A 12,557-nucleotide genomic window follows, 5' to 3' on the forward strand; every position below is an offset into this window, starting at 1 on the left:
GTTAGTTCCTGCCGTCTTGTCTCCGCCGCCTTCACATCCTGTTCGACGGTCCGTGCACACTGGGCAAAGTCCTCTGCAGACTTCTGTGTTGCGTGGCACAGGTGGACACGTAGTTCAGGGTGCATCAGCTCTACCACAAGTTCAATCACTTCATCTGGGTTTCCCGCCGGGAACAGCCGCTTGAACAGGCGAAACTTTTTCAGGATGAAAGCTTCCGCCGCCTCCGTGTGTCCCTGTTCCGCGCAGTACAGCTCTGAACGTACCTTAATTTCTGTCCGTGTGTCGGCGAAACGTGCCTCGAAATGGCGGGTGAACTCGTTCCACGGCATGTCATACTCGCTTACTACAACTGTCCACCAAGCCTTTGCGTCACCTCTCAGTACTTGGCCCATGCGGTCCACCCATTCTGCATCTGCTACGCCGTAGCAACCTAGTCGCTCCCGGCAGACCTTCAGGAACTTCCCCGGGTCGTCACTGGTCCTCCCGGCAAACTCGGGCAAGTCTACGTGTCCTACCGGAGTCATACTGACGTGCACCATGGCTATTGTGGATTTAAAAAATTCATCCGCGAATGAAGGTACATTGCCTGGTTTAAGGCACATACACGTGTCGTGGCCGTGTACACTTTGCACAATACATTCCACTCAGGTACAGAGATACATTTGAATCAAACGTAAGTCCCTTGAACTCAGACATGGTTGCACACGCACATACGCAGTCAGTACAGTACCTCTTTTGCAGCCAGCTGCCGGATTCTTGGAAAACCCGTGGGCGCCGTGGCCACATGGCGGATGTTGTTGTTCACCACCTCGTTCCGTCGCACAACCGTACAACTCGCACGTTCCGTTTCTTGCGGCCGGGTGTGCTTTGCCTAGTCCCATGCTCTTGGGCGCCACTTGTGAGGGGGGTTTTCGAATCGGTGTACGTTTATATCTTGGGCGCCACCACGTGGATGGTCACGTGGACCTGGCTACCGACTCTGTCTGTCCCAGGGCCGTGACGTGACCCATGTGGAGCCTGGTTCGACTTCGCCCCCGCTAGCACTCACCGGCCCGCTCTCAGCGGCGGGCACGCTATGTTACTGCTCGTGGGGTCTTGAAGCGCCCCACACACATCTGTCTCTGTGCCGGGAAACTCGTGGTCGAGAATTAAGTGCAAAGAGCCTAATGAATATTGAACTTTATTGGCGCCGACACGTACACTCAAGACGCACACAGAAAACAGCACATAGTCGAGGTTTCTTGCTGACCAGGACATCGCGTGGCCTGGCTCCGAAAGTATAAGTCGGCCGATTTATCTGAAAATGCTCCGGGGAGCTTTAATTAATTATGTTAAACAGTCTGCCGCCGGGGTAGGCCTGGAAGGTTGATTAAAAAAGTTTTAAAAAATATTTACGTTGGCGGATGTTAACGGATCAGTTACAAGCAAAAGTTGAAGTCGACGAGGTGCTGAGGTGTGTCCTACCCCGCACGGCGAACGGAAGAGACTGCCCCGGGCCTGGGTGTCATGGCCGCATGAAGGGCTGAACTTACCGTTAGTACATTAATATTAAATACGGTTAAAGATAACTATTAAAACCTTTTAAAAATTACAAGTTATTTAAGATTTAAGGATTACGTATTACAGATATTTAAGAATTACATTATTTAAAAAACATAGTCTCCACCGCTCCAGTAAGGGTGGGGCGCCGAAAGGGGTCGCGCAATGCGACCGGACACATGCACACACGCACTTGTTGGCGGGAGGTTTGAAACGGAGGTTGTCGGTGGGAGGAGAGGGAGTCGGCAGTGGCGTGAGGCACATCGGGCTTAGGGAGGGCGTAGCCCTGGTCGACGTCAGAACAAACAATATGAGCTAATCTCATTGCCACAAATAATCTTGGGCTCTAAACTGAAAAGTTTTGATTGCATCCAATAACAGTAATAAAATTAAAAGGGGATAGGAATACTGAAAATTGCTATCTTGGTTTCACCAGATTTTTAGGCTTAACAAATTTCAAATGCTTGATTTTTAAAATATGGCATCATTAAGCATATTATTTAATTTAATGGAATGCCTATCATAATAGATACTGGCTGCAGCCAATTTTTTAATCTTTAAAGTCATTGGAATTTAGTATTGGATTCAATATTGGGAAGGTTTATGGCATAAAAACTTTTGGAACAAATATGTTGTCTTTCATTTCACCACACCTTGTGAAAACATGGTGGCAGTGGTATGTTTTTTATACACTGGACTATGCATATAAGTTGTTTACAATGTGACAAGTGACCATTTACTGCATTTTTCTGCATTGTTTTTGGTTCTCTCAATTTAGTTGTTGATGTCACGTTCGGCCGCAGGTCACATTTAAAAGAAAATGCATTTTTGTATATTTTAGTTTTATGGCACTCTAAATAAGCCTTAACATAATTTTTGTAATAAATATAGCATAAATGATTGCACAATATAACTTAGACATTCAAGTGAATTTAGAGTTATAAAAAATTAGTTTCTACAAATTCAAAGGACCGAAATCATAGAAAAATTGTAGTATTAGAGCCTGTGGAACTATAAACAGGTATTGGCTAAACCTGAAGGGATGAACTTGTACTTCTTTCATGTGTATCAGTTTGTTAATTATTGTTTGGTAACTATTTAATCGAAATTCCAGGAAATTGGGACTGTTGGCTGATATTGATACTATAAAGATTACATCGGTACATCACTACTAATAAACCCTTTATTGGCCTGTAAGGATTTTGCTTCTGATATACAGTAGACTCCCGATTATCCAGGTGCGGGTTATTCTGTTTGCGAGTTAACTGTGCCATATTTCACTTTCACAAATCGTAACACCAAAAATAATTTTTGACTTTTTATTTCCGTGTGCGCACAACATGGTAACTGCACTTGTGTAGCATTAAATATAATGCAACAAATAATAATATGATTAATCAACAAACAATATTTTGCTCTTTCCTCCGTAGCTATTCGCTTCCTTCATTGCATAACTATTTCCAACGACGCTCAACAAACGTTTATGTTCCGTCATCCTGCATGCAGGAGAAAAACTGGAAGCTTTCAAGGGTAGTTTACCTTGCACCTTTAGAATGTGCTAGTGGAAAATGTGCTAATGGCAAATAATGGCAGACACACATCTAGTAAACAACATAGTAGGGAATTATGTTAACATGTTAAATAATTTTTCTGATACTAGAAAATGTTAATTTATGCTTTTTAAATTCTTATTAGAACTGAAAGGTGTCTCATATATCAATAACATTAATATTTTGTAACTCTGATATGTTGGTAGCATCTACATAGGAAAAAAAAAAGGTTATGGCCAAGCCCTATTATGTAAACAATGTGGTACGTGAATTTTTAAATTTAAATTTAGGTTTTTTAATCTCAAAGTGTTATTCAACATTTATTAAAATGATTTAGATTTATATTAGTACTTTAAATTAATTTTAATGGGAGAAGTGTCTCGATTAAAATGGTAGTCAGCAAGCACACTTACCTGTTTGGAAAACAAATTATTTTGATAAAAATACTCTCTATGAAAAAAATAATATATTTGACTAGTGCTCTTTTGATTAGCACTCTGTTTTACTGGAACGAATTAGGGCGTTACTTAGTGGGGCATTTGTTACAGTTTTTGTCTAGACAGTCAGGATAAAAAAAACTTTAATGTGTAATTTATTTTGACATTACAATACAACTTTTGGTTATCCGCGGACCCCTTGCCAGACATTACCCCGGATAATCGGGAGTCTACTGTATAAATAAATATTTTAAATTATTGTTTATGATGGAATGATTTTTAATTAAATTATGCTGTGTGAAGTGAAGCTTAATGCATCATAAAATTATATATTGTACTTTTTTGCTAGCGACAAGATCTTTTGGTGTGTTGCAATGAAAACAAAATAACGCAGAAACAAAAAAAAAATAACTTAAATAATGAAATTAATCAGCATTTTAAGAACACTTAGATTACAATAATTTACTCTTTGAATACATTTTATTCAGTTAATGTACTTCATTTCATGATCATGTGTCTTTTAAATTCGATTTTACATTACAGATGTTAATACATTTTTCAAACATACAAATGGTGGCTGATTATATTGTATTACTGCTAGTAGTTCTGTGTTTAATTTAACATGCTTCTTATAAATTATTTTATTATAAACATGTATCATGAATTGCAGCCTACATTATAGTATTTTGGTGAAATAAGTAGTAATGAGAAATGCTTTAGTGTCATATTTGTTGAAAATCTTTATGAACAAACATTATTTATAAAAATAAAAACATTGTCATAGTAATTCCCTGCCTAAAAATTTTAACTGGTCTGAAAATAAAACCATAAAAAATATTTTTTGCCTCTTATTATTCCTTAAGGCTATCATTAGCCTGATTTTCTCAACATCTAGACATAGTATCAGAAGATTTAAAACTGATGGCTTTATCTCCTATCACAAACATTAACAACACTGAATATTTGAAAGATGTGACTAGTAAAGTAACCAATAATGTAGCAACCAATTGTGGTCTTTTTCAGAAAATATTGCAAAGAGTCCTGACCACACACAAGATGATTTTCACAATTCCTTCTTCCCTACCTTCTGAATGCCACTTTATAGAGCCCATGGATTTGCTTTTGACCATCATAAGAATAGCGTAAAAGGTTTATTACAATAAAATACATAAAATTTACTGAAACTTAATTCTGTCAATTTTTTCCTTGGCTCAGTATAATTTTATTTGAAGAATGCACACTTAACTTTATGTAAAATTTTGAGGTACTTTTAGTTATTTTTTTCATCTGATCATGACCTAGTTTTAAATGATGATAAATTTTGTTGATCATTATTACATGGATTTCCTCTTCAGTCATACTGAAATTAAAAATTAACTAACTTTGTAATGCACTGATTTGAATGTTTCAATATTGATCAGTATTAAGTTTTGCAAAACATACCATATTCACAACTTATAGTTGTACAAACCACAGGCAATAAATAAATAAATAAATAAATAAATAAATAAATAAATAAATAAATAAATAAATAGATGAATAGATTATACAAACTACTTAAAAGTATTCTAGTTTCAATACTTATTGAGACACGTATGTATATTTTAGTATGAAAATCAAGAATATTTTATAGGATTGACTGCATGGCTTTAATAAATAAATCAAATATTTTTTTATGAATTATAGTCCTGTGTTGGCTTTATTTACTATGTTAATGTTATTATTATCAGTTTGGTAAAATAATTTGGTCAGCTGGTAGCTAACAGTAGTATTGTACTTTCACTAAAGAGTCATAATGCTTATTATTTTCACACTCTATGTCTGTGATTTGTGTTTACATTCTTGTACTTAAATGTTTCAGTCTGAACTTTTTCAAGAAGATCTTTATCCAGACACACTTTCTGATGAGCCAGCGCTTTCTGCTGAAGATTGGTTCTCGGGAACTGATGCTGAACCTATTCTAATATCTCTCCGGGGAGGTTATGTCCCAAGCACACAAAAAAATGACTTGAAAGTACACAAACGAAATGTTTTGGACAAAATGCCACCGAAAGGAGGTTCTCGATCATCTTTAAGTTCTGCTGGCTCTACTGTTGATAGTGACAAAAGTGGTGGTGGTGGGGGCGGTGGCGATGGTGGCTTCGCTGTTTCGGTAAGTTACTTGTTAACAATGTTTAATAATTTTTATAAATTTTTATAATTTGGTGTAATTGCGTGATCAAATCCTCAGCGAGTGGCTTGACTTGGATGCAAAGTACCTGCACACTTTATTAAATTATGCTTGTAATGATTTCTCCAGGGGTGACTAATTTTTTGTCTGGTGAGCTTACATTTATATTGAAATCTCGGTATTGAAACAAAATATATAAAATTGTACATATTGTAGTTAATAAACTAAGTGGGCAAGGGAAGTTATAGGTTTAGAATGTTTTAAAGAATTAATAAGTAATTTGTATAGCTGAAAACTGGAGCTGGGCACGATAGGGAATTTCGATTTGAAAATATTTCAGGCGAGAAAAAAAAATTTCCCACGGAATAGGGACGGCACCAGAAATTATTTAAGGTTACAAATTCCAAAAATTTCCATGCCAATACTTACAAAAGAAAAACATTGTTCTCTTTATTGTGTAGTCCCAAATATGGTGATCATACATTTACAGGGTTCCCGCAGACAGTGAAAATCAGTTACAAAACAGTATCAGTAATTTTTTTTCTATGTAGTGTCGTAATGACTTAAAACAGGTATGTATTTATTAAAAAAATGTGTGTTGTAAATTATCATATCTAATTTTTACTAACATTAATTAAACGTAAGGATAGAAACTATTATGTAATAATTTGAAGCAAAATCTGTTATCTATCGTATATTGCCTGATCACAATAAATATCTATTTTTTCAATATTTGATCGAACACGAACAGACATCAATTTATTTTCAAGATGGGCAGAGTTGGTTAGGTAATTTTGAAGGACAAGAAAGCTGTGCAAACCTTAAATTGTGTAGGATAACATTTTATGATCAATTCTACATGTTATGTATATTTGTTGAAATGTGTTTTTAGTAACAATATGTTATATAATTGTTATATTATTTTATTAATATAATTAAGATTCAACTACTCTATAAAATATATAAATATAATTATCTATATATTAATATAAACTAATTTTTTTTTTTGGTGTCAAAGGTATTAAATATGTATTATGACAGCTACATATCAATAGTATACCTCTCGCTGACAAAATCAAAAATTAAATAAAAACATATCTTACTAGATGGATCAATGGCACAGGGAAAAAATGTGAGGGGAGACAGGGAAAACAGGGAAAACTCAGGGAAATTGACTAAAATAGGAGTGTAGGATCCTTGATTGATAGAGGCAGGTAATTAATTTTCAAGGACTGCAAAATACCACACAATAAGGTTAACCTTATTTAATTTTATGTTGACTGCAAAGTGAAAAGAAAAAGCCTAATTTGTGATATAGTGACTAAATTAGGTCATATTTACACTTTCAACTCAAGTTAGTCACTTGTTTTAGTTATTTACGATGGCCACGTACCCATTTGGCAATATTACAAACACATTTTCAGTTAATTTTCACTTCGTTCTCGCACCTTTATTTATGTTTACGTTTGAATAAAATACTTGTTTACAATCGTGCCTGAAAATATATTTCACACCACAGTTGAGTTTTAACTGCTTAAAATGGTGCATTTTCTATCGCGTAAATGCATTGAATTAGGTTAACCTGCAGTTCTTTCTTTGAAAACAGTTTGTTAACAAGTTTGGCACATGGACATGTATATTGTTAACTACCAGAGTAAAATCAGGAAATGGGAGTAAGTAATTTCCTGCCCAACATTTCTGGAAAGTTGTGGTTCTGGGTTTTTGGGAAAAAAACCGGGATATTTTGTTTTTCATGGAACCCATTTTTTCCTAAGTAATTTTATTATTCTGAGTAGGCCCTATCTCTAACTGGAGTGTTTTGAATTTCGAGCTCACTGAATGTGGTTTAATTTGTTTTTGTAAAACTAGGTGTTCACTGAATTCTCTACAAGTAAATTGTTAAATGTTTAAAAAGAATTTTGATCAGGTTTCAAAATTTTTAGCCTGGATTTTTGTTTAATATAAAATACTGTATTTTAGTACATGACTATCCGTTAAAAAATATAACTGAAAGTTCTAGGTATTAAAAATATGTTCATATGGCCATTTGGTATGTTTATACATTATAAACAAAAATCAATAAAAGTGGTTTTATACTATAAAAATAAAAAAAAATTAATATTGAAATTAAATAGACTCCATGTTCCTATTACTAATAAATATCCATGGAATCATCCAAAATAATTTAAAACCAATTCTCTTCTTAGCAATTAGTTTTTGAAGTTATTGAGTACTTTTCATTAGAAAATTAAGTCAGGTCATATTTCCACTTAACATTTTTTAATAAAATTATTTTTTGTTAAAAAATTGTACTAAAATCTATATTTAAAAATATTATTGTTGATTCATATCCTCTATAAATGTTACTAGTTATTCTTATTGTGGAAAATGTAAATATGGTTTTGTGAATAATTTTTAAAAAGTGACTGAAATTTAAATTATAATTGTAGGTGATGTAATTTAATGCATAAGTTCCAGTGCTATTCAAGCAGAAATTTCCTCATTTAACATTTGATTCGTAAATATTGAAAAATGGCTAAATATTCAATTTAGTCAAATTTTTTGAGTAGAAAGTTTTAATAAAAATATTCCTTTTATCAACATCTTTCTTCAGTTGGTTTTTTTTTTTTTTTCATATTGTTGAGCATCATAACCTTATTTAGTCACACTCTTAATAATGCTTCCCTGAAAAGATGGTGCCATCCAGAGCTGTTTTCAGCTCTTTGTAGTATCTGGCGGAGAGATAGACTGGTGATCTGTTTTGCTTAATCCATCTTTGTGCTGTTCTTGCAAAACAGTCTTTTATATACTCTGTTCTTCCCTCCTCAAAATGTGCCCAAGGAACTGGCGGTAGTTTTTACTCATACTGGAAGATAGCCACATTGAGATGCTTAAGATTTGTTCTTCTCTCCAGCCATGCTATTTGCAGCATTCTTCACCAGCACCATATCTCTGAAGCATTAATTTGTCTCTGGTCTTAAGTTTTAATGGTCAAGGTCTTACACTCTTACAAAAATATGAAGACCAGAGATTCAACCAAATACAACTTTGTCGATCTTGATATTGTCCTATTGGTGAGCTTGAGCAATGGCCACACAGCCCAAAATAACGTCTTGTAATCCCATGTCCCTGAAATCAGACCCCAGGCATACAACTTCCCTCTCTATCTCCAGTCCTGTTGCTAGGTACAAGTATTGAAAAGTGGGAAAAATCACAGAAATGAAAATGGTCAGGGGATGTTATAACAATTCAATTTAGACTATTTTCAACAAATCACTCATCATATTGCAGGTAAACTAACCTAGTTTATCTTTAGTTATACGTCACACATCCAACCTTACGTCCAATTCTTCTCACATTTTGTTTAACATGTCCGGAGTAATGGAAGCAATAGCCTCTTCAATTCTGTGTCTCAACTCTGGAAAATCATTAGGTAGCGGCGGAAAGTAGATTTAATATTTTATAAAGCCTCAAAGCAAAAAATAGCATGGTGTTTTGTCAGGTGAACTTGGAGGCCAGCGAAAAAGAGCTCTGTCGTCTTGACCATTACGACCAATCCAGGGACTTTGACAAAATTTAAATGAAATGCACGTTGAACTAAAATTACAGATTCACTCTTAGCATATTGCAGAACACAAAATGCTTTAGGCTCAGGAGTTGCCATTTTGCGTAGGTGGCGCTGTAAGCGAGAAAAGAACAAAGCAGTACTCGTGTGTGTGCTTATCTAAAACTGAGTTACTTTTTAATTGTGACCTTGAACTAAAACTTTACAATGCTTACTGTTGATACTATTAAAATTTATAACTGAGACATTCTTTTATGGACATACGGTATTTAAACAAATTTGCTACAATGGTTTGAATTCCTTTTAAAATTTAATTAGGTTATTATTAAGAATCAGCATTAAACACTCCTTTGCGGGAAGTTTTATTTTTCGAGGTGTAGCTGTATATTACAACTCGGAACAGCCCAGCTAAAAAATGACCTGACTTGCAAAATTCATAAAACACTTCAAAAATAATAATAAATAATGAGAATGTTTGCCAAAAATGTTTGTTGATGATTTTAATTTAGAGTTTAAGTCTAAATTTGGTTTTGCTGGTTTTAATGAAGAAAAAGAGTTGGAACAACTTTTACGGATATTAATTTTTTAGATATATATAAAAGCAAAACACAGTCAGCCATTACATGATGTTTACAACAGGTTCTCACAGTTTTCATTTCCATACAAACATTTCCGTGTTCGAAAACGTGAATGTTTATTAATTTTTATGTTTTCCAAACATTTTTAATACTCACTTCCACATCTCACAGTGCCTAAAAAAGTCCCGAAGTTACTTTGCGTCGATGGTACAGGCCAAGGACAAAGGTGTCCTTGGGATGGCGGCCAAAATCACTAAACCCCCATCGTGGGCTGATTGCCGATGACTGTGCTTGCTGAAATTCAAAATAAATATCCAAAACAAGGTTAATTACCAGCGCTGCCTGGACCACAGTCGTAAATTTGTCCCTTTATACATTTTAATTAATGGCTTGAACCCCTGCCAAACGCGATGTATTTTGACGACATCGAGCAGAGAACTGGCGGGATGACGCCACTGCCTCCAGCCACACCAATCACAACATATTTCACTACAGAAAAACTGACAAAAAAGCCAGTACATGTTTTACTGTCTCTTTCTCTGGTCCAATAATGAATACTGTGGGAACTACAGGAATTCAACTTTCCCATCGTAAGAATACATACAGAAATTGCCAGAAAGCCTCTGCACTGAACAAACATTTGAAAAAACCATGGCGCCACTGAGTCGTGCATCTGTCTCGTGTCTTTTCTTTCACTCAAACAATAACAATTGTTTTCGAATTATTATGAAAGCTTCTGATTAACTCCAAATGTAAAATATAGGCATTTAAACGAAATTTAAAGTAAATAACATAATGAAAAATACATTTACCCATATATCATGAAAACCAGTAAAATTATACTTTGCTAAATATACATCTTGGCATAAAAATTATTTACAAGAATATTAATAACAATAAAATACAAGTATAAAAACTAGTTTACTATAACCTTGAAACCATACAATCAGCTGATTCCTCTGAATGTCAAAGTTTAATTTTTATTTCTCAAAAATTCTATTAAAAGCTGGTAAGGGCAGGGTCCTGCAACATTACAAACACTTCTTTGCGGAATTTTTTTTTCAAGATATATCTGATTTTGTTATTTACATCTAATGTAAATTGTTGGTGGATGTAAACATACTTTCATCCAATTTAGTTTTCAATTTTTATATTTAAATTGACTAAATACCGAATGGTTAAATATCACACATTTACAAAATATGATAATCCATGAATCTGAAAATATAAACCTTTTTGAATGTTTTGATGCAATTTTTATTTTGGAGGTATTGCAGATTTTTTTTAAAATTTAGGGCTTAAGTAAATTTCCAGTGTTTCCCAAAACAGTTTTTACCCAATATACAAAGTTATTTAAGTTTTTAAAGCTGAAAACTTGTTATTTTAAAATCTAAATCAAATTGGTTTATTGGGGACAATGACACATTTTGAAAAATAGGCTAACAATTCTAGCAGCCTTCTTAGTATATGCAACATGTATTTATGCCTCAACCTCCTAATAACATAAAGATGGCCATGAGAGCTAGTGTGGTTGAAGCCTTTTTTTTGCTATGATCATTTGCTTTGAGAGGGATAGAAAATCATCAACTCTTCCATTTATTTTTTACCGAGTTTTGTATTCCACAGTTTCAAAGAGGTTGAGGCTAATTATTTTTAAGAAAAATTTACAAGCAGTAAGTAAACTGGCTCTGCTGATCCAAACAGGTGATTCATGAATCATGAATGAAAGTTTATGTGCTTGCATCACTGATTTAACTGCAAGCCAGTGATTATCGAAGAATGAACACAATGTTAGGTTGACTTAAAAAACCATACAACAGAATATTATCATTTTTTGTAGTAAGCAAGTCTGTCCTCAAAATCTCTTGTCACTGCGCGTTGCCACGTTAAAATGTCACTCTAGTTTATTCAAGGGAGTATCAGTGTTTATTATTCAGGTTCTTACAAAAAATTAAGTTTGCATGCTTTTTAATTGTTAATTATCTTTTTCATATTTCATTTTTGTGTTTTCACCATCACTTTTATATTAGATATAGTTTTAATTTATGTTGTAATGTTGATTCTTTCAAATATGTTAACTATATCAGTTCATATAGTACACATTTATTGTATTGCCACCACACTGATTTCGTACTTGAGTCTTCCTACATGCATCAGGCTGCAACAGTTGAAAGACTTATATTGATGAGGTGAGTAGATACTACACTGTATGCAATCATCTCTGATGTTTTTAATGTAATAATTTTTTTCATAGTGCAATAAAGTTTTTTATGGTTGTTGTACATTAGACAGTGCATTTTATATCTTAAGGCTAGGTCTCACACACCATGCTAATTTTGTGTTTTTGTCATTACTTTTATTTTGACCATTTCTAAAATTTGAACTTGTTACCTCCATTGCATTTGTGGTTCTGTTACAAATATTTCAACAGATATTCATTCAGTGTAATATCATGGGTGTAAAAATGTGTGTAAATCTTTGTAATATCATCATTTGTGCACGGTTTATTCGGGTAAATACAGTGTATAATCATTTGATTTACTTAGCCATTTTCCTCCAAGTTTGATGAACAAATTGCATCTGTGACAACAGCCTCTCATGAAGCAGGCTTTACTAACAACATTTACATGTTAGTCTTGACTGAGAACCATGCTGCTAGGTTTTTAGAAGCATTTATTGCATGGAGTAGAGCTAATTTTGTTTTTGTTAAAATTTCAG

General features: G+C 34.1%; 1 protein-coding gene across 1 annotated transcript in view; it reads left to right on the forward strand.

Annotated features, from left to right (window-relative positions):
* The window catches only part of LOC134529453 (coronin-1B), a 101,713-nt gene that overhangs the window by 59,223 nt on the left and 29,933 nt on the right, over positions 1-12,557 (forward strand). Inside the window, exon 8 of the mRNA XM_063363568.1 lies at positions 5,388-5,678. Coding sequence (XP_063219638.1) covers positions 5,388-5,678 — 291 coding nt within the window. The remainder of the gene's footprint in view (positions 1-5,387; positions 5,679-12,557) is intronic.

Source organism: Bacillus rossius, chromosome 2 (assembly GCF_032445375.1).
Source record: "Bacillus rossius redtenbacheri isolate Brsri chromosome 2, Brsri_v3, whole genome shotgun sequence".
Lineage (NCBI taxonomy): Eukaryota > Metazoa > Arthropoda > Insecta > Phasmatodea > Bacillidae > Bacillus > Bacillus rossius.